This window comes from Ovis aries, chromosome 11 (genome assembly GCF_016772045.2).
Source record: "Ovis aries strain OAR_USU_Benz2616 breed Rambouillet chromosome 11, ARS-UI_Ramb_v3.0, whole genome shotgun sequence".
Lineage (NCBI taxonomy): Eukaryota > Metazoa > Chordata > Mammalia > Artiodactyla > Bovidae > Ovis > Ovis aries.
The window spans coordinates 11,942,422-11,965,912 of NC_056064.1; the positions used below are offsets into that span (position 1 = coordinate 11,942,422).

Below are 23,491 nucleotides of genomic sequence, written 5' to 3' on the forward strand. Positions count from 1 at the left end.
AAGACCCTGATGCTGGGAAAGATTAAAGGTGGGAAGAGAAGGGGACAACAGAGGATGAGATGGTTGGATGCCATCACCAACTCAATGGACATGAGTTTGAGTAAACTCTGGGAGTTGGTAATGGACAGGGAGGCCTGGCGTGCTGCAGTCCATGAAGCACTCCAGGTTGCAAAGAGTCGGACACTACTGAGCAACTGAACTAAGTGAACTAACAAATTATGTAAAATACATAGTTGGCACACAGAGAGAGTTAAATCAAGAAGATGCCTTTCAGAACGTCCCTGGTGGTCCAGTGGTTAAAAATCTACCTTCCAATGGAGGGGAGGCAGGAGTTGGATCCCTGGTCGAGGAACTAAGACTCCACATGCCAAGGGGCAACTGAACCCTCATGTGACAACTAGACAGCCCACGAGCCACAACTATAGAGCCCACACACTTACCTGCACACCACAACTAAGACCCCGCTGCTGCTGCTGCTGCTGCTGCTGCTGCTGCTAAGTCACTTCAGTCATGTCCAACTCTGTGCGACCCCATAGACGGCAGCCCATCAGGCTCCCCCGTCCCTGGGATTCTCCAGGCAAGAGTACTGGAGTGGGTTGCCATTTCCTTCTCCAATGCATGGAAGTGAAAAGTGAAAGTGAAGTCGCTCAGTCGTGTCTGACTCTGTGCGACCCCATGGACCGCAGCCCACCAGGCTCCTCCGTCCAGGGGATTTTCCAGGCAAGAGTACTGGAGTAGGGTGCCATCGCCTTCTCTGCAACTAAGACCCTACACACCCATAAATAAATATTTTTTTAAAAAAGAAACATACTGGTTGGATGACTGAACTGATAAATAACTGACTAGGTCTATACTGGCCTCATCATTCAATCTCAACAGTACTTGGCATAATTTGCCTTTGCCCCCTGGTTTTCAAAACATGTTGTTAATATTTAATATCTGGAAATGTGTTATAATACCGTATCATGAAACACATTTGGGTACAACTCATTCTTGAACCCACTGGTGTAACACTTCCTAAGCTTTCCAGCTCTCAAGAGAAGGACCAATCCCTAAGAGACAAGCAGCACCTTCTCTGGGCAGCACGTTTCATCACACTGGTCTTCACACTCCTGGCCCCAGATCAAGGGCCACTCCACCTGGCAAACATCCCACACTCATTCCAACCTTTCTGTGTTTATGTAAAGTTTTTACCTGCAACAGGTTTTCCTACCAAGAATGATGTAAAAACAGCCCACTTAAATAAACAAATGGAGACATCAATCTTTTCTAACTGTCTCACAGGCAGCAGCCATATAGACACAACTGAAATGAAGTTCTTAATAAGTAAACATTGCTTCATCAGTCTTACAGTTAAAAGTAATACCAAACAGAATTTTTTCAGTAAGGAGAAAAACGTAAACTATGGACTTAAGTTAATGAAGTGTCAATATTGGTTCACTAATTTAAAAAAAAGTACCTCGGGAATTCCCTGGTGGTCAGTGATTAGGACTTCACACTTTCACTGCTGTGGGTCCAGGATCAATCCCTGGTCGGGGAACTAAGATCTTGTAAGCCAGGCATTGCCATCATTAATACGAGATGTTAACAGGGGAAACCAGGGCAGGGAGGCGATTATGTTTGAGGGATACAGGGGAATTCTTTGTATTTTCTCCTCAACTTTTATGTAAACCTAAAACTGCTTTGAAAATAGTCTATTAATGTGTATTTAAGTATATATGGAAAATGCGGAGATCCCACAAATAAATTTTAAACTTCTCTGATACCCTCCCAGCCCCTCACCCCCTCCCCCCAAAAAATAGAGATAAAAGGCAAAAAAGTGAAAATATACAGAAAGGTCTTCAGCATGGCCCTTAGCCAGCTAATAGGAACTAGGTCTCCAGCTGCCATGAACAATCCTCTGGGTCTTGCAAAGGTGAAAGGTAAAAATATAGAGAGAAAGGAGGAATGAAGAGGCGTTAAGGTCTTACACTAAAGAATTCAGTTCCTCAGGCAACAAAAGGCCCTCACTTGGTCTGCTTAAATAAACAAGCATACAAGTTATCACTTTGCTAGTTCTCTCACATACATACAGCACAACTGAACTTACGAAGTTCTTTAAAATGAAGACTGGTTCATGACAGTCTTTGCGTTGTTGCTGTGTGTTTTCTGTTTTTTCGGTCAAGCCATGGCCCTTGAGGGATCAGGAATCAAACTCACGCCCCCTGCAATAGATGCACACAGTCCTCCCCACTGGACAGCCAGGGAATTCCCAACAGCCTTTTTAACTTACAGAGTAACAACAATAATTTTTTTTAATCGCAGAGGAAAGGTAAATACATACACACACAAAATTTATTTAGTTAAAGACAAAGGGTAAAAATAAAAACATAAAACAAGAGACAAGGGTAGGAGATGGAAGAGTCACCTTACACTAACATGTTCGGTTCCTAAGCAACAGGAGGCTAGCACCCAGCTACATGAGTGCCAATCACAGCTACAAAGCAAGCTCTCTCCAGTCTGATGATATGCTTTCATTTTAGACATAAGGAAACAAAAGAAAACACGTCCAGATCAAAGAGGCATCAGAATCTCCTGTTAACACTGTATTCAAAAACAGTTTTTAAACTCGAGTTGTTTTTTTTTTTTCTTCCTTCGAACAAGACACTGCCAGGCAGTCGTTTTATGTGCAACAACTCTTCTCCAACAATTTCAAAAACTTAAGATAGCACACTTTGAGCAAAGTATTCCTAATGGTAAAAAAAAAAAAAAAAAAAAAAAAGGTTCTTTTGAAAGCTCCTAAAAGTAGGAGGAAATAGGGGACAAGTTTTCTGTTTCACTTTTTGCCTAGCTAACCACAAATGATTCAGTTAATGTCAGTGTCAGTATCTTTGTAACCTACCCCGCATGCCATCAAGAAAAAAATGCAAACCACAAAAACCACCTAAAATGCATATTTGTGAGGACTAACAACTTATAGAACAGATATTCACTAACCACATAAAGCAGACAGCAACCAAGTCTGTATTTTGGTCTTAACACTAAATTCAAAATACAAAACTTGAGGCAAGAAGGAAGTGAGTTTCAAGAACAATATGAAAACCGCAGAACATAAATAATGAACAGAACTTGTAATCATATTTTCATACTTCCAAATTTTTTTTACACAGAGGGAGAGGAGTATCTTAAGGAAACTTTAACCTTTCCCCTTTATCCTGATTTTTGAAAGGAAGATCAAAGAAAAGCAGTTTAAACTCACACGTTCCTCCGGTTATGCAACGCAGATTTAGACATTACACTTCAAAACCCCAGCCATTACTTCAGCACCACCAGTCCAAATACCATCGCGGGGCTTTGAAGCGGCCCTAATGGTATCTTCCATTTGCAAGTAACACTTCTGTAGTCAAAAGATCTTACCCCGGGTAGATGTTAATGTAAAACCACTCAGACTACACAGACACACACGCCTGGAGGCAGACTAGAAGGTGTTCAGAAGTCAATGTAACACCATTACAGAGCGCGTCAGCCTAGGAGCTGTCATAAACACTTCATAATCACTCAGACACACAAACTGGATTCCCCTTAACTCGTTATTTTATTTCACGCTGAGTACATCTCCAATTGAAAAGGAACAAGAGAAAACGATGCTACAGATAAGCCAATTTTGGCTTATAGCCTTTTTCCACTTTTAAAAGACTGAGCTTGTCATATTTTATTGGCATTGTAAACCTACACTGATATAATCTGTGGATTGACGATAGTTTTGCAGTAGATATCTAACCAAAGAGAAACTGATTATATCAAAGAGAAGGAAGGCTAAGGTTTTTCTTCTGTAAAATAGGTATCATACAAACTTGTAAGATTGACCGGATGATAAAAAATGACTTACAGTGCCAAAAGGTGCAGGAAATGGAGCTACCAGAATTCTTTATATTGCAGATGTTAAGTGTATAACGGTACAGGCTCTTTGGAAAACTCCAGGAAATTTCTAATAAAGTTAAATACATGCCTAAACTATGACCCAGCAATTCCACTCCTAGGTAGATACTCAAAAACAGAGTATTATTCACAGATCTACAATGATGTTCACAGGAGCTTTATTCACTATAGCCAAAAGCCAGAAACACAAATGCCCATCAAAAGAAGAACAGCTAAACAAACTGCAGCATATTCAATCCACAGAAAGAAACACAGTCATGAAAAAAATTAAAAATACAAACTACTACAAAGTGTAACAACACGGATGAATTTTTAAAAAGACACAGCACAAAACATAGACACAAAGTATAATAGCACATGCTGTGTGCCTCTACTTATACAAAGTTCAACGAGGCAAAGCTAATCTACAGTTAGGATAGTGATTACCTTGGGGTTAATACTGTCTGGGGAACTTTCTGAGTAAGAAAAATGTTCTACATTTTGTTCTCAATGGTAGTTCCATTTATTTGCACGTGTACACACATATATACACACTTACATAAACATACATAAAACACACAGTCATCAAACTATAGACTTGACATCTGTACATTTTGTGGTAATCTTTACAGGTATACGTCTTAATTTTTAAAGGTATATGTCATAGAGACACTGTGGTGCCTCCAGACAGAGGGGTATCACCCAGCACTAGAAATAAATGTGCTATCAGCCATGGCAAGATGTGAGGCAGACGCAAATGCATGTCACTAAGTGAAGGAAGCTGACCTGAAATGGCTGCATACTGCGTGATTTCAAGTACAGGACATTCCGGAAAAGGCGAAACTACATGGACAGTAAAAAGACCAGTGGTTGCCAGAGGAGGGAGCACACAGGATTTTTCGATCAGGGCCCAGGCAGAGCGCACTTAGGGCAGTGAGACTCTCTGTGTGATACTGTAGTGGTGGGGACGTGTCATTACACATCTGTCAAAAGCCGCAGCATGCGCAACACTGAAAGCAAATCTAATGTAAACCATGGACTCTGAATGATAATGTGGGGTCGGCACAGGTTCATCAGTTCAAACCTGGCACCACTCTGATGTGCAATGCTGATTAATGGGGAGGCTATGTGTTTGTGGGGGCAAGAGGATGTGGCGGGAACTCTGTATGCTCAGCTCAATTTTGCTGTGAACCTAAAACTGCTCTGAAAAATACTTTTTTTTCCCTTAAGTTATCTATCAAAGAAGCTGAGCTGGTTAAATACGAACTTCAATTTTTTCCTCTGTAAACTGGGAATAATAGTAACTAGTCAAATTGATAGGATAATAAGACAATAAAGGGTAATGTGCCTAAAATAATGTGTGTAGTACATTCTGATTTTTAATAGTTGTTACTATTTGTATTATGAAATTTCACTGTGCAGCACAAGCGTCAAAATTCCCCAAAGCACCCCAACACTGCTCAGGGTTCTACTGCACTCTGCTCAAACCCCCATCGTGACATGAATCTCATAGACTCAGTACTGCCAACATTTTGGACGCAACAATTTTTGTTATGGGAGGTTGTCCAGTACATGGTACAATGTACAGCATTTCTGGCTTTTACTCACTAGATGCCAATAGCAACTCCTAATGATGACAATAAAAAATGTCTGCAAACATAGACGAATGTTTCCTTGGGGGCAAAATCACTCCCATTTGGGAAGCACTGACACAGACTGCAATTAGGCAGTGACACAGCGCACAAGTAAAATGCGATCTCCTCGAGGCAGCGCTCAGCCCTTAGCTACAGTATACATCCCAACATGTGGCATAGACCTAAAGTTCCAGTGTGGCTGAAGGGAAAAACGAGGGTTCTGCTAACTAATTTTTTTAAGAGATTTTAGGAAAAGGGGATAGACTGGGAATGGAAATAGAATGAAAGCAAACAGCAAAAGATTATAAAACTGACTTTGAATCTTTCTGATACTGACTCCCTAGCACACTTAGAATATCCAGCAAAAGGCTGAAATCTTGAAACATATTTATTAACATATATACTCATATATACATGTGCATACATATATATGTGTGTGTGCACATACATATGTAAATATATATGTAAATACACACACACGTATCCTACCAGACAATGTACCTGGCACCAGAGATATAGACCATGAAAACCTGATCATAGTTCTAGAGACACTTACAAAGAATTCTCCCAACTGCTAATGTAAAATCAAGATTTCCAGAAAATACTGAAACACACAGGAAAACTGAATCAAAAATTATGAAATCAGAAACTCTTAACTTTATTCCTTCAGGCCTATGTTCAAAATTCAAACATTAAATAGATTATGAACAAAATTTAGAAGCTAGAAATACTACTTCAGTTCCCTTTTAAAGCCCCCAGAGGGAATTCTCTGGTGGTCTGGTTGTTGAGACACCACGCTTCTACTGTGTGGGGCACAGGTTTGGTCCCTGTCAGGGAATCAGATCCCACATGCCACCTGGCACAGCCAATAAGAAAGTCCCCAGAAACCTATTATTTTCTATTATCTCACCCTTCTCATCTGAAAAAAAAAAATGAGAACACAGTTGATTACTACCGATCAACCTGAATGAATATTAAGGGAAATAACAGGCTTATAATGGATAGCACTTAATTTTAATATTTAAAAATACAGATATTTCAATCCCATTATTCTCACTAAAGTGTGTGTGTGTGTGTGTACACGTATACATGTACAATAAATCTTTGGTATGCTTAACTACACTCAACAACTTTTCCCATCAAATTATATGTATCTAAGCCAGTAGTTTCAACCAAAATTTTCTCTGGAGTTGTGGTTCTCAACCAGAGGATATTTGGCAATGACTGGAGACATTTTTAATTGTCATAATTAAGGGAGTTGGTTTGGGCATTTAGTAGACAGAAGCCACAGATGTGACTATGTATGCTACAATGTACAGAACAGCCCCTCATAATAAAGAGTCACCTGGTCCAAAATGCCAATAATGGCAAGAATGAGTCACAAATATATATAACTTGTATTTGCATACTTTGATGTGTTATATATTAAAATTCATTTAAATTAATTTCTAATTTTAAAAAGTATCAGCCTTTTAAAACAATCATTTGTTAATTCTGTTATCACTTCTGACAGTTCACATCAAGATGACCAGTACTTTTTAAACCAGAAACATATACATAAAGAAAGAAGACAGGGCTTCCCTGGTGGCTCAGTGGTAAAGAATCCATCTGCCAATGCAGGAGACACAGGTTCAATCCCTAATCCTGAGCCTGCTCTCTAGAGCCCCAGGGCCGCAACTTCTGAGCCCATGCACAGCAGCTAGAGTAACCCTTCCTGACGCAACTAGAAAAAAGTCCGCATAGCAACAAAGACCAGGTCTTTGTTGGTCATAAATAAATAAACACAATAATAAATCTACTTAAATGAATTTTTTAAAAGGAAAGAAAGTAGATTAAAAGCAAAGGCATAAGAGAAAACCGTGTGATCAATGTACTCTGTCTAGCTGCAAAGAATCCCCCAGGCCAAGGTGAAGAATATTCAAATATGGCAAACTGGAAAAAAAAAAAAAATGGGACTTAGTCTCAAGATTAATCATTGCATCTGTAGATGAAAATCTGATTGAGTTCATATACTATGAATCCATCAACATAAAGTTCAAAATAGGTAAAATGACCATAATTCATGGTGTTAAAGATCAATGTAGTAGGTCAACTAAATCTAAATAAAACTGGAAAAGACAAACTATAAAAAAAAATTTTTTAATCACTGTAAATATCTATTTCCTGGTTTTGATATGGTACTATAATTTATATGTCACCTCTGGGAGAAACTGAGGGAAATGCACCCAGGACTCTAATAGTCTACAATTTCCCATGAGTCTATAATTTTTTTCAAAATTCAGAGGTTTTAAAAATCAATTTGAAAATAGACTAAAAATAAAAGCAAAAACATAGACATGGTCAAAATTACGTACTCATATTTGGTGGGCAAAGAATGGTCCTTTCAGGAGTGCTGAGTTCATGCGTGCTCGGTCATATCCAACTCTTTGTGACCTCACTGACTGTAGCCCACCAGGCTCCTCTGTCCATGGGATTCTCCAAGCAAGAATACTTCAGTGGGTTGCCCTTTCCTCCTCCAGGGGACCTTCCTGACCCAGGAACTGAATCCATGTCTCCTGAGTCTCCTGCATTGGCAGGTGAATTCTTTACCACTGAGCTACCTGGGAAGTCAGTCCGTTCAGGAAATGGTGCTAATCAATTACATTTTTAAATTTTTTCAATTCAGAAAAGTCTTGACCCCTGCGTCAAACCATATACCAAAAATTTCAAAAGGATTATAAATCTAAAGATGATAGCAATCTTCTAGCAGAAAACAGAATATTTTCACAGCCTTAGAATAAACAAGGATACAAAAAGCATTAAGAATAGAGTAAACCACTTAAAATCTGATTTGGATTTCCTTCATCAAAAGACAACATTAAAAAAGGGAAAATTTAAAGAAACCTATAAGGAAGACTAACAGATAAATGATGAAATCAGAGAATGGACTGGATTATTATTTGTACCAAATTTAAAGGTGCTGGTTTTGATTACAGTGCTATGGTTATAAAAGATAATGTGCTTGTTCCCAGGAAATATATACAGCATTTTTTATGGAAGGAGGGCATAAATTCTCCTACTGATAAATGGTTCAGAAAAAAACCTGCACACACAGAAAAAATTGAGAGAATGATAAAGAAAAAGTAAAATCTCCTTCACTGGTAAATCTGAGTAATGAGTAACAGGAGTTCCTTCTATTAATACAAAATTTTCTGAAAGTTTACATACTGGTAAAACCACTTCGGAAAACTGATTGGCAATATCTACTGAAGTTTTAAATGTACACGTTCACTTCAACACAGCAAATCCACTTCTAGGTCTACATCCCAGAGAAACGGGTGCAGCATATATCCACCAAGGAACACATACAAGAGCACCAGAGCAGCTTTATCCATAATATTCAAAAAGCAGAATCAACAAAAATGTTAATCAGTTGTATAATGGAAAGGCCTCCCCAGTGGCTCAGATGGTAAAGAGTCTGCCTGCAATGCAGGAGATTCAGGTTCGATCTTTGGGTCAGGAAGATCCCCTGGAGAAGGGAATAGCAACCCACTCCAGTATTCTTGTCTGGACAGAGATACCTTTCCATGGGGTTGCAAAGAGTAGGACACTAAAAATAGTATACAGCAAAATTAAGAATAAATCACTGCTACATACAATAACATGAAAGAATCTCATAGTCACACTGTTGAGAGAAAGAAGCCAGACACAAAAGAATAGACTGGATTATCTCTGACCACCCCGCAACACACACCCTGTTTTTTTTAAGTTCAAGAATAGAAAACACTAATCTCTGGTGATAGAAGTCAGAATAGTGGTTACTTAGAGGAACAAGGAGGGCAGTAGTGACAGGCAGGTGGCATGAGGGACTCCTGAGTCGCTGGAAAGGGTCTGTGTCTTAATCTGAGTTGTGCCCAGAAAGTTATATACACACATTAAAAACTCAGTCTGCTCACTGATGATCTCTGCACTTGATGGTATTTAACATATTCAGTGAAATTCCTAAGAAAAACAGCTGCCTTCCCGCACACTCACTGGTCAGCTTGTGTCCAAAGAAGATCTTCCATTTTAGAGTGGAAAAATATCAAAAATATTTCAAACGAGAGATTCCGATTTACAATAATAAATTTCAAACTCATTTTTCAAGTCAACAAAAGTCACAGAAAGCCACTATTTAAACACTGGAAAGACTAAACTTTAGATATAGACTTGTTTAAAGTAATACCTAAGGAAACATATTCCACAGAAAATATTTTCCTCTACTGATCTAAGTGAATTCCACAAGCTACTTAAACATTATGCTTCACTTCTGCTTTTATTAGGGCTTCCCTGCTGGCTCAGATGGTAAAGAATCTGCCTGCAATGCAAGAGACCCGGGTTCGATGCCTGGATCGGGAAGATCCCCTGGAGAAGGAAGAGCAACCCACTCTAGTATTCTTGCCTGGGAAATCCTGTGGACAGAGGAGCCTGGCAGAATTCCACAAGTTATTTAAACATTATTCTTCTTTTCTGCTTTTATTCACTCTGTGACACCCGAAGATCGTCCATTGCCAAGTGACTAAAGAGCCATCCATTACTTCTCTTTCCAGTAATAAGAGACTGAACCAAACAAAATAAGGCTCTACTCTCAACAAAGGCAATTTTTTTGATTTGGGTCCATATTCAAACTTTCTCTGCTTGCCAGTTACCCAAATCACTGACTTTAGATTGTTCCCAAATGAAACCCATAAAAATTGTTTCCTAGCTAGCAATCTCAACATGGCAAAGTTGGCACCCATCTTCTAACAAATAATAAGCTAATTGGTATTCACCTCAAATATGTCCTTGCAGGTTTTCTCTGAAGTTTTCAATGTAAAGGCAAGACAAAAAGTGTAAAAGCCACACTAAAAGCTTTAGGGAAAATAGTTTCTTTTAAGGGAACAGCTGGACTTTTCTTAGCTCAATGTGTTAGCGACACCTAGTGTTGCTTCTTTGCAGCACATCCAAGAAAACACTCCGAATCTTAACTTCAGTTGTTCAGTCGTGTCCAACTCTTTGCGACCCTGTGGACTGCAGCACAGCAGGCTTCCCTGTCCATCACCAACTCTCAGACCTTGCTCAAACTCATGTCCATCGAGTCAGTGATGTCATCCAACCGTCTCATCCTCTGTTGTCCCCTTCTCCTGCTGCCTTCAGTCTTTCCCAGGATCAGGGTTTTTTCCAATGTGTCAGCTCTTCCCATCAGGTGGCCAAAGTACTGGAGTTTCAGCATCAGCATCAGTCCTTCCAATGAATATTCAGGACTGATTTCCTTTAGGATGGACTGGTTGGATCTCCTTGCTGTCCAAGGGACTCAAAAGACTTCTCTAACACCACAGGTCAAAAGCATCAAATCTTCAGCACTTAGCTTTCTTTATGGTCCAACTCTCACATCCATACATAACTACTGGAAAAACCATAGCTTTCACTAGATAGCCTTTTGTTGGTAAAGTAATGTCTCTGCTTTTTAATATTCTATCCAGGTTGGTCATAGCTTTTCTTCCAAAGAGCAAATGTCTTTTAATTTCATGGCTGCAGTCACCATCTGCAGTGATTTTGGAGCCCAAGAAAATAAAGTCTGTCACTGTTCCCCATCTATTTGCCATGAAGTGTTAGGACAAGGTGCCATGATCTTAGTTTTCTGAATGCTGAGTTTTAACCCATCTTTTTCACTCTCCTCTTTCACTTTCATCAAAAGGCACGTTAGTTCCTCTTCACTTTCAGCCATAAGGATGGTATCACCTGCATATCTGAAGTTATTGATATCCCTCCCCACAATCTTGATTCCAGCTTGTGCTTCATTCAGTCCAGCATTTCCCATTATATACTCTGCACATGAGTTAAATAAGCAGGAGGACAATATATAGCCTTGATGTACTCCTTTCCCAATTTGGAACCAGTCCACTGTTCCATGTCCAGTCCTAACTGTTGCTTCTTGACTTGCATACAGATTTCTCAGGAGGCAGGTAAGGTGGTCTGGTATTCCCACCTCTTTCAGAATTTTCCACAGTTTCTTGTGATCCACACAGTCAAAAGGCTTTGGCATAGTCAATAAAGCAGAAATAGATGTTTTTCTGGAATTCTCTTGCTTTAAGATGATCCAGCAGATGCTGGCATTTTGATCTCTGGTTCTTCTGCTTTTTCTAAATCCAGCTTGCGTATCTGGAAATTCTCGGTTCACACACTGCTGAAGCCTGGCTTGGAGAATTTTGAGCATTACTTTACTAGCATGTGAGACAAGTACAACTGTGCAGTAGTCTGAGCCTTCTTTGGCAATGCCTTTCTTTGGGATTGGAATGAAAACTGACCTTTGCCAGTCCTGTGGCCACTGTTGAGTTTTCCAAATTTGCTGGCATATTGAGTGCAGCACTTTCACAGCATCATCTTTTAGGATTTGAAACAGCTCAGCTGGAATTCCATCACCTCCACTAGCTTTGTTCATAGTGATCCTTCCTAAGGCCCACTTGACTTCGCATTCCAGGATGTCTGGTTCTAGGTGAGTGATCACACCACTGTGGTTATCTGGGTCATGAAGATCTTTTTTGTACAGTTCTGTGTATTCTTGCCACCTTTTCTTATTATCTTCTGCTTCTGTTAGGTTCATACTGTTTCTGTCCTTTACTGTGCCCATCTTTGCATGAAATGATCCCTTGGTATCTAATTTTCCTGAAGAGATCTCTAGTCTTTCCCATTCTATTGTTTTCCTCTATTTGTTTGCACTGATCACTTAAGAATGTTTTCTTATCTCTCCTTGCTATTCTTTGGAATTCAGACGGAAATATCTTTCTTTTTCTCCTTTGCCTTTCGCTTCTCTTCTTTTCTCAGCTACTGTTAAGGACTCCTCAGACAACCATCTGCCTTTCTGCATTTCTTCTTCTTGGGGATGGTTTTGATCACTGCCTTCTACAATGTTACGAACCTTTGTGCATAGTTCTTTAGGCACTCTATCAGATCTAATCCCTTGAATCTATTTGTCACTTCCATTGTATAATCGTAAGGGGTCACACCTGAATGGTCCAGTGGTTTTCCCTAATAAATCTTAACTTACTGAACCTCAAATACACTGTTTCATACAACTCTCATCTTTTAGGTACTGTAATGAATACATTTTCAAGATCTGTTTAAGATATTAAGCACTTCAAAAGAGGATGAGAGGACTTCCATGGCGGTGCAGTGGATAGGAATCCATCTGCAAATACAAGGGACATGGGTTTAATTCCTGGTCTGGGAACATTCCACATGCTGCAGAGCAACTAAGCCTGAGTGCCATAACTAAAACAGGCAAAACTAATCTACAGGCAAACTAATCTACAGTGGAAAATAAGATAACAATAGTGGCTGTTTCACAGATGGGATGGAGGAAAAATTGAGAACAGCCATGAGGGAAATTTCTTGAATGATAATCATGGTCTATATCTTGACAGACATTTGGGCTGCTATGTACTTATCAAAGCTCAGGAAGTTTACATATTAAGATCTGTGTATTAAACTGTGGGTAAACTTTACATTAAAAACTAATCAAATATTCAACTTTAATGATAAGCCATGCAAAAGTAGTTAGGGGAAACCATGCTGATTTTGCAATTTACTTTGAAATGCACCCAATAAGATCTATAGGTAGAAAGAAAATTAAGCAAATACAGTAAACATTTTCATGGTATAATCGAGGTGGTGAGTATATATATTTTCCGTAAAACTGGTTCAACTTTGCTCTATATTCAGACTTTTTGAAGTTCTTACAATGGTACAAAGCTCATTTTGTAAGTTTTACCTTGCAAAACTGTAGCCCAGCACCACCTCTGAGATACCCAGCACTTTTTACCTGCTCACCAAGCTCCATCAAAGTGACTCCCTGCTATTTTTAAATATAGGAAACAGAATCCTATATGAGAGAGTACTGGCTTTAAATGCCCCTTCCTCAAATGCCCACAAGACTTACTCCTCCGCACTTCTGCTCTGCAAATCACTGATAGAGGCTTTCCAAGACTACCTTACATCATACAGCAACCCACAACATCAACCACCCCACTATAACACCTGGTATGTGTTTACCTATATCAAAGCATGGTACATGTTTTAATATCATCTTCCCCACTCTTCAATCCACCTACCTAGAATAGATATTCCATAAGAATAATGGTTTTGTTTAGCTCATTGTTGTTTTCCCAGCACCTTGAACAAGGTCTGGCATACAAAAGACAATCAATAAATCTTTGCTGAGTGAATGAATTAATGAATGAAAGAGGCAAGTATAAATGGCATGACTATATAAGAATGCAATTTGGCAAATCTACCAAGAGCCTTGGTATACCTTTTATTGATCTCTCTAAATTACATAATCATAAAGATTTTTTCTCAATATTCTTAAGAAAAAAACTTTAAAAATCTCAATGTCCAACTATAAAGAACATTTCCACCTCAGAACCTCTGACTTTACTATTTGCTGTTCCAATCATAACTGTGGCTAAATTTAATTACTTTCATGCCACTTCCTTATTATAATCTTTTTTCCTCATATTACAATTTATCTTTATTTTTATTTAAATCCAGTTCTTCTACTAGCTCCATTAGAGAAAAGACCCTATTTTGCTCAAAATACATACTTTATTACAGACTTGTGTTGAATAAATGAACACTTTTTAAGTTCTCATATCTCAGTGTACCCAGTCAATCTATGTGTAAGACTGGCTGGGAAAAAAAAAAAAAAAATATATATATATATATATATATATATATATAGAATACAAGCAAGATATTTTAAAATAACTGAAATAAATAAAATAAATAACTAAGATAACAAGAGCTAAAAGAATTACGGGAGTTCAAGAAAAAGTACAGAACTACTGTTTTTTTTGTTTTGTTTTGTTTTTTTTCATATAAATCCCATAAATCTGTTTGGTCTTTAGTCCATGTACTGCTGATTTTTTTAATTAACTTACATTACCATATGTAAAATAGACAGAATTTGCTGTATGACTCAGGGAACTCAAACAGGTGCTCTGTAACCACCTAGAGGGGTAAGATGGGAGGGAGGGAACATATGTATACCTATGACTGATTCATGTTAATGTTTGACAGAAAATAACAATTCTGTAAAACAGTTATCCTTCAAATAAAAAAAATTTTTTTTTAATTTTTTAAAGAATTTTAAAGAAATTCCCTGGCATCCCAGTGGTTAGAACTCTGTGCTCTCACTGCCAAGGGCCACATTCAAACCTTGACTGGGGAACTAAGATCCCACAAGCCACGCACCATGGCCAAAAGAAAATAAAATAAATTTTTTAAAAAAGAATTTTAAGCAAGAGCACCGATATTTACATAACCAAAAAGAGGTAATGACATTGCTGGGCATGAGTAGGAAAGGGACCTATTTATCCAGACCAATAACATAAATAATCATTCTTTCTCATGTTACATCAGATGTGTTGACAGAAGGCGCCGGACAGCTTGGGAAAGCTATGAATACTGGTGTTTTCCTGCAGGCATCTCATACACAAAGTCGCAGGGACTGGGCAGGAGAGATACTACTTCTGCACAGTTTTGAGCTAACTCTACTTAGCTAGATTCTGAGATATCATCTAAGCCTCAACTGCATTTGCGCATTTCATAAAAAAAAACAGTCAATTCTAAAGGAAATCAACCCTGAATATTCATTGGTAGGACTGTTGCTGAAGATGAAGCTCCAATACTTTGGCCACCTGATGCAAAGACCCAATTCACTGGAAAAGATCTGACTCCCTGGAAAAGATCCTAATGCTGGGAAAGACTGAATGCAAAAGGAGAAGAGAGTGTCAGAGGAAGAGAAGGTTAGAAAGTATCACTAACTCAATGGACATGAATTTGAGCAAACTCTGGGAGACAGCATTGGACAGAGGAGCCTGGCTTGCTACAGCCCATGTGATCACAAAGAGTCACACATGACTTAGTGAATGAACAACAACAATGAACTTCATAAAGAATTTTTTTTTTTAATGTTTAGCCAGGATGTTTATTTTCTTAATCTGAGACTCAGAGGTGGGACAATTATATAAAATCAACCTTGGGCACAAACTTGAAGCAAAAACTGAGCTGAAATTCAGACAAGGATTGACTTTCTGCCCACCCTCACTTAACTCAAAAGCAAATAGGCTTTGTGGTCTCAAAGGTCCCTTAGAACCAGGTTTATGTCTAGACTGACCAGCATAAGCTCCTCATCTACACATGGTAACACTTAAATGATAACTGAATGGCTAACTAATGGTAAGTTTCAGAAGGGTTTAGTTAGAGTAATGGGTAACTCACACTAGTCTATAAAGGATGAACATATGAAGGTACATCATAACCGTTTACACTGAAAACTAACACTAAGCTGCCCTACCACTTGCATGGCACATCTTCCGCTACCGCAGAGAGGAAACAGAGCCCTTAGAAAGTGGGCTTTGAACATGAAGTCAGACAGAACTGGGTTTGCATTCCAATTCCTCCTCTTTTAAGTAGTGTGACCTTACCATCTATAAAATAGGATAACTTCTCCCTCACAGTATACAACTCATGAGACAATGTGTACACAAAGCTCTCTGAACACAGTAAGAGCTCCATCAGTGCAACAGAAGGAGCTTATTTTTTCCAAACTGCCTCTTAATTCTTTAACCAGTCTTCATGGGGGCTATACTACTACAATAGTAACAACTGACAGTCAAAGAAAATTCCACAAAGAAAAGATTATTTAGTTCTCTCAAAATACAATCTGGGCATAAGAATTACTTTAAAGAAGTAATTAAAATTACTCAGAAGACCTTTAAGTTACTCAGAGCTAGACACAAGTCAACTATTAAAAGTGATACCTCTAATTATAACCAAACGAAGTGGGCAGCCTGAGTACCACCAAAGGAATGTGCTCGATCTGGTCAACACCCCTAATCCCACAAGGCCCAACCCTGTTAAAGCTCGAGCTTCCTCTTTGCCTTCAACTCTGTCAACAAACAGTAAAGAATCAAAATGGTGGTGACCAAAATGGGAAGGGAATCCAAGAAAGAAGATATATACATTTATACACATATAGCTGATTCCTTCTGCTGTGCAGTAGAGACTAACACAGCATTATAAACCAATTATACTCCAATCACTCAATCATTAAAAACTAAAATTTAGTCTCCATTAGTCAAAATATAGTCTCCATTAATAAGAAAAGATTACATTTACAAAATCCTCTCCTCTGAACACAATCTAGAATTATTTCTCTTGTTAGGAAAAAGCAAACAAACAAAACACCATTACATTTCAGGTCCTGCGTCTACGCCTTTGGCATGATACTTCAATTACAAACAATATTGCAAAGTCTTGAAAAAATGTCAACCTCACATCCCCAAACGCAAAAAAACAAGTTCACTCAATCCATGACATACAAACAGGATTCTTCTATCTCTGCAAAATAAAACCAATCTTTAAGAAATATAAAGCCTCAAATCCTAAACATTTAATAATATGATATGTCATTATTATAAGATTAGTACATGTATGTGTGTGTCTGTGTTAGTGGCTCAGTCATACCTGACTCTTTGCAACCCCATGGACTAAACAGCCTGCCAGGCTCCTCCGTCCATGGATTTCTCCAAGCAAGCATACAGGAGTGGGTTGCCATTCCCTTCTCCAAGGGATCTTCCCAACCCAGGGATCAAACCTGGGTCTCCTGCATTACAGGCAGATTCTTTACCAACTGAGTCACTAGGGAAGCCCCCTATTAAGATTAGAGAGAACTATAACATGATTTACAGAATATAAGAATAAATAATATTTTTACTTAAAATGTTTAAGAATTATGAAGATCAATATATTCATTATTCAATAATCCTTAAGCCAAATTCTGTACTCAAGAACATCTAGCATCTCATTAAATTTGAGGCAATATGTATTTGCTTATAAATCTTCTAGGAAGTAACCATAAGAACTCAAAAAAACCGAAAAGGGAAGAAAAAAAATTCTAGTTGAACCACCCATGCAAAATAGGCTTCAAACAATGTAGTAAATGCGTTTATTAAAGGCACAAATATTGGCCCCAGGTCTCCAACTGAAAAAAAAAAAAACTACACAATAGATGTCCCACCTGCCAACTAGGCCTTCCACCCCAATCTACAGGAGAGACATGATATCTAGGCCATGCCAAACACCAGAATATAACTAAGTATAAGCCAAAGTATGTACTCTCAACTACACTTCACTGAGCTGTGATCCCACCAAGCCTCTTCCTCTTCTAGTACATTTACTTCTGGTCATCCCAGAGAAGCTCATGTAGGACTGAAGATGGAAACTGGGACACTGCTAGGCAATTTAAAACATTTATCGAAACTGTGATTTATCCTAAACTGATACACAGACACAAAATGACCTTAGTTCAAGCTCATGTATACATCATTTCTAATATCAGAAAAGGCGAGGGGAGGGTGCACTCAAGTGTTTCCAATAATTGGAAACAAGTTATGTAAATTAAGGAAAGTCCAAATAAGAGCATTATATGTGGCTATATATCTCATAGAGAAGCTCTTAGAATACTAATTCATAAGTAAAAACTAGCAAAGTACAGACAGTTGTATAGTATGTTCCCTTCTGTTAAGGAAGGGCAGGGTGGGAGAAATATATATGTTCTTATTTGCCAAAAAAATCAGGATACATAAGAAACTAGAAATCCTAGGGAACTAGAAACTACTCAAGATAAAGGAAACTGAGGAAAACAGTGGTAGGGAGTTTTGTTACCCACTTAGACCTCTTGAATTTTGTACCATGTGGATGTTTTAACTGACTCAAAACGTTTTTTTTAATAATCGCTAATTTTTTTAAACCTTCTATAAGCTTCTTTGTTGTTGTTTAATCACTAAGTCGTGTCTAACTCTGCAATTCCACAGACTGTAGCGTGCCACACTCCTCTGTCGAAGGGATTTTCCAGGCAAGATCCCCCGGAGGAGGTTGCCATTTCCTTTTCCAGGGCTTAGCCTCTTTACTCTTTTGTAAAAATTTCAGGAAAAGAGAACAATAATACCTACTTCGTAGGGTTACCATGATGAGACGTGAGATCTTCCATGTAAAGTGATCCCCACAATCGCTGGCCTACTTTACAAACCATTTACCGCATGGTTCAGTTCCCACTTGCCCTTTACTCCTTGGGCCTCCTATGCGGTTCCACACAAAGCAGTCTCTGAGCAACTGCTTGCAAAATAAATGGAGAGTCCTTAGAGAAAATATGGTCACCAGCTAGCATGCTGCAAAGTTTTCTATTTCACGGAGTCAGCATCTTCATACTTACAGGGATGCTCCAGACCTGCATTCCATCACTGTAGCCAATCATAATCAGCAAAGGCGGCTCATTTCCCGTGCTATGAATTTCATGAAATTCCAGATTTCTTGATGTATCTGCATTAGAATTAAATAACAGATGAGGAAATTTAAGACACAATCAATCAACAAAAACGACACTCCTTTAATGCATAACGACTGCTTCAATTATTTTGCAATAAAAAGTTCAGAAGTTTTGGGACTCCCCTGGTGGTCCAGTGGTTAACAATCTGCCCTGCAATGCAGGGGACATGGGTTCAATCCCTGGTCAGGGATCTAAGATCCCACATGCTACGGGGGCAACCAAGCCTAAGCACCACAACTACTGAGGCCAAGCACCACAAGTAGAGAGTCCGACGCAATGAAAGGCCCCACAGGACGCAATGAAGATCCCGGGTGCCACAACTAAGATTTGACCCAACCAAATAGTTTCTTTAAAAATTCAGAAGTTTTGGAAAACATTTAAAGGAAAGTGAAAAGAAAGCTGAAATCACAAAACTAGTAGTTTTTTTTTTGTTTGTCGTTGTTTCGTTGCTAAGTCGTTTCTGACTCTTTTGTGACCCCTCATGACATTGTGCAGGAGACAGGGATCAAGACCATCCCTATGGAAAAGAAATGCAAAAAGAAAAATGGCTGTCTGAGGAGGCCTTACAAATAGCTGTGAAAAGAAGAGAAGCGAAAAGCAAGGGAGAAAAGGAAAGATAAAAGCATCTGAATGCAGAGTTCCAAAGAATAGTACGAAGAAATATGAAAGGATTTCTCAGCAATCAATGCAAAGAAATAGAGGAAAAGAACAGAATGGGAAAGACTAGAGATCTCTTCAAGAAAATTAGAGATACCAAGGGAACATTTCATGGAAAGATGGGCTTGATAAAGGACAGAAATGGTATGGACCTAACAGAAGCAGACGATATTAAGAAGAGGTGGCAAGAGTGCACAGAAGAACTGTACAAAAAAAGAGCTTCACTACCAAGATAATCACGATGGTGTGATCACTCACCTATGACCAGACACCCTGGAATGTGAAGTCAAGTGGGCCTTAGAAAGCATCACTGCGAACAAAGCTAGTGGACGTGATAGAATTCCAGCAGAGCTATTTCAAATCCTGAAAGATAATGCTGTGAAAGTGCTGCACTCAATATGCCGGCAAATTTGGAAAACTCAGCAGAGCCACAGGACTGGAAAAGGTCAGTTTTCATTCCAATTCCAAAGAAAGGCAAAGAATGCTCAAACTACCGCACAATACACTCATCTCCCACGCTAGTAAAGTTAATGCTCAAAATTCTGCAAGCCAGGCTTCAACAATACATGAACCATGAACTTCCAGATATTCAAGCTGGTTTTAGAAAAGGCAGAGGAACCAGAGATCAAATTGCCAACATCCGCTGGATCGTGGAAAAGCAAGAGAGTTCCAAGAAAACATCTATTTCTGTTTTATTGACTATGCCAAAGCCTTTGATTGTGTGGATCACAAGAAACTGTGGAAAATTCTGAAAGAGATGGGAATACCAGACCACCTGACGTGCCTCTTGAGAAACCTATATGCAGGTTAGGAAGCAACAGTTAGAACTGGACATGGAACAACAGACTGGTTCCAAATAGGAAAAGGAGTATGTCAAGGCTGTATATTGTCACCCTGCTTATTTAACTTCTGTGCAGAGTCCATCATGAGAAATGCTGGGCTGGAAGAAACACATGCTGGAATCAAGATTGCTGGGAGAGATATCAGTAACTTCAGATATGCTGATGACACCACCCTAACGGCAGAATCTGAAGAAGAACTAAAAAGCCTCTTGATGAAAGTGAAAGAGGAGAGTGGAAAAGTTGACTTAAAGCTCAACATTCAGAAAACGAAGATCATGGCATCTGGTTCCATCACTTCATGGGAAATAGATGGGGAAACAGTGGAAACAGTGTCAGACTTTATTTTGGGGGGCTCCAAAATCACTGCAGATGGTGATTGCAGCAATGAGATTAAAACATGCTTACTCCTTGGAAGGAAAGTTATGACCAACCTAGATAGCATATTTAAAGGCAGACACATTACTTTGCCAACAAAGGTCCATCTAGTCAAGGCTATGGTTTTTCCAGGGGTCATGTATGGATGTGGGACTTGGAGTGTGAAGAAAGATGAGCACCGAAGAATTGATGCTTTTGAACTGTGGTGTTGGAGAAGACTCTTGAGAGTCCCTTGGACTGCAAGGAGATCCAACCAGTCCATTCCAAAGGAGATCGGTCCTGGGTGTTCTCTGGAAGGAATGATGCTAAAGCTGAGACTCCAATACTTTGGCCACCTCATGCGAAGAGTTGACTCATTGGAAAAGACTCTGATGCTGGGAGGGGTTGGGGGCAAGAGGAGAAGGGGATGACAGAGGATGAGATGGCTGGATGGCGTCACTGACTCGGTGGACGTGAGTTTGAGTGAACTCTGGGATTTGATGATGGACGGGAGGCCTGGCGTGCTGCAATTCACGGGGTCGCAAAGAGTCAGACACGACTGAGCAACTGAACTGAACTGAACTGGGCTATCATGTAGCCAGCCAGGATCTTCTGTCTACAGGATTTTCCAGGCAGGAATACTGGAGTGGGCTGCCATTTCCTTCTCCAGGGGATCTTCCTGGATCAGAGACAGAACCAGCATCTCCAGTACCAGCAGGCAGATTCTTTACCACTGAGCCACCAGGGAACAGTATAATTAGCACAGTGCAGTTCAGTTCAGTCGCTCAGTTGTGTCCGACTCTTTGCAACCCCATGAATCGCAGCACGCCAGGCCTCCCTGTCCATCACCAACTCCCGGAGTTCACTCAGACTCACGTCCATCGAGTCAGTGATGTCATCCAGCCATCCCATCCTCGGTCATCCCCTTCTTCTCCTGCCCCCAATCCCTCCAAGCATCAGAGTCTTTTCCAATGAGTCAACTCTTCGCATGAGGTGGCCAAAGTACTGGAGTTTCAGCTTTAGCATCATTCCTTCCAAAGAAATCCCAGGGCTGATCTCCTTTAGGATGGACTGGTTGGATCTCCTTGCAGCCCAAGGGACTCTCAAGAGTCTTCTCCAACACCACAGTTCAAAAGCATCAATTCTTCGGCGCTCATCCTTCTTCATAGTCCAACTCTCACATCCATACGTGAGCACTGGAAAAACCATAGCCTTGACTAAACCGACATTAGTCGGCAAAGTAATGTCTCTGCTTTTGAATATGCTATCTAGCTTGGTCATAACTTTTCTTCCAAGGAGTAAGTGTCTTTTAATTTCATGGCTGCAATCACCATCTGCAGTGATTTTGGAGCCCCCCAAAATAAAGTCTGACACTGTTTCCACTGTTTCCCCATCTATTTCCCATGAAGTGATGGAACCAGATGCCATGATCTTCGTTTTCTGAATGTTGAGCTTTAAGTCAACTTTTTCACTCTCCTCTTTCACTTTCATCAAGGGGCTTTTTAGTTCTTCTTCACATTCTGCCGTTAGGGTGGTGTCATCAGCATATCTGAAGTTACTGATATCTCTCCCAGCAATCTTGATTCCAGCATGTGTTTCTTCCAGCCCAGCATTTCTCATGATGGACTCTGCACAGAAGTTAAATAAGCAGGGTGACAATATACAGCCTTGACATACTCCTTTTCCTATTTGGAACCAGTCTGTTGTTCCATGTCCAGTTCTAACTGTTGCTTCCTGACCTGCATACAGATTCCTCAAGAGGCAGGTCAGGTGGTCTGGTATGCCCATCTCTTTCAGAATTTTCCACAGTTTCTTGTGATCCACACAGTCAAAGGCTTTGGCATAGTCAATAAAGCAGAAATAGATGTTTTCCTGGAACTCTCTTGCTTTTTCCACAATCCAGCGGATGTTGGCAATTTGATCTCTGGTTCCTCTGCCTTTTCTAAACCCAGCTTGAACATCAGGAAGTTCACAGTTCACATATTGTTGAAGCCTGGCTTGGAGAATTTTGAGCATTACTTTACTAGCACGTGAGATGAGTGCAATTGTGCAGTAGTTTGAGCATTCTTTGGCACTGCCTTTCTTTAGGATTGGAATGAAAACTGATCTTTTCCAGTCCTGTGGCCACTGCTGAGTTTTCCAAATTTGCTGGTATACTGAGTGCAGCACTTTCACAGCATCATCTTTCAGGATTTGAAAGAGCTCTACTGCAATTCCATCACCTCCACTGGCTTTATTCGTAGTGATGCTTTCTAAGGCCCACTTGACTTCACATTCCAAGATGTCTGGCTCTAGATGAATGAAAACACCATGGTGATTATCTGGGTCGTGAAGATCTTTTTTGTACAGTTCTTCTGTGTATTCTTGCCACCTCTTCTTAATATCTTCTGCTTCTGTTAGGTCCAGACCATTTCTGCCCTTTATCGAGCCCATCTTTGCATGAAATGTTCCCTTGGTATCTCTAATTTTCTTGAAGAGATCTCTAGTCTTTCCTATTCTGTTGTTTTCCTCTATTTCTTTGCATTGATCGCTGAAGAAGGCCTTCTTATCTCTTCTTGCTATTCTTTGGAACTCTGCATTCAGATGCTTATATCTTTCCTTTTCTCCCTTGCTTTTCGCTTCTCTTCTTTTCACAGCTATTTGTAAGGCCTCCCCAGACAGCCATTTTGCTTTTTTGCATTTCTTTTCCATGGGGATGGTCTTGATCCCTGTCTCCTGTA

General features: G+C 39.6%; 1 protein-coding gene across 24 annotated transcripts in view; it reads right to left on the reverse strand.

Moving 5' to 3' along the window:
* BCAS3 (BCAS3 microtubule associated cell migration factor) overlaps nucleotides 1–23,491 on the reverse strand; it is a 607,379-nt gene that overhangs the window by 542,452 nt on the left and 41,436 nt on the right. For all 24 annotated transcript variants that reach the window (XM_042255345.2, XM_042255347.2, XM_042255339.2 and 21 more), the window contains exon 5: nucleotides 18,805–18,911. In XM_042255345.2, coding sequence (XP_042111279.1) covers nucleotides 18,805–18,911 — 107 coding nt within the window. The remainder of the gene's footprint in view (nucleotides 1–18,804; nucleotides 18,912–23,491) is intronic.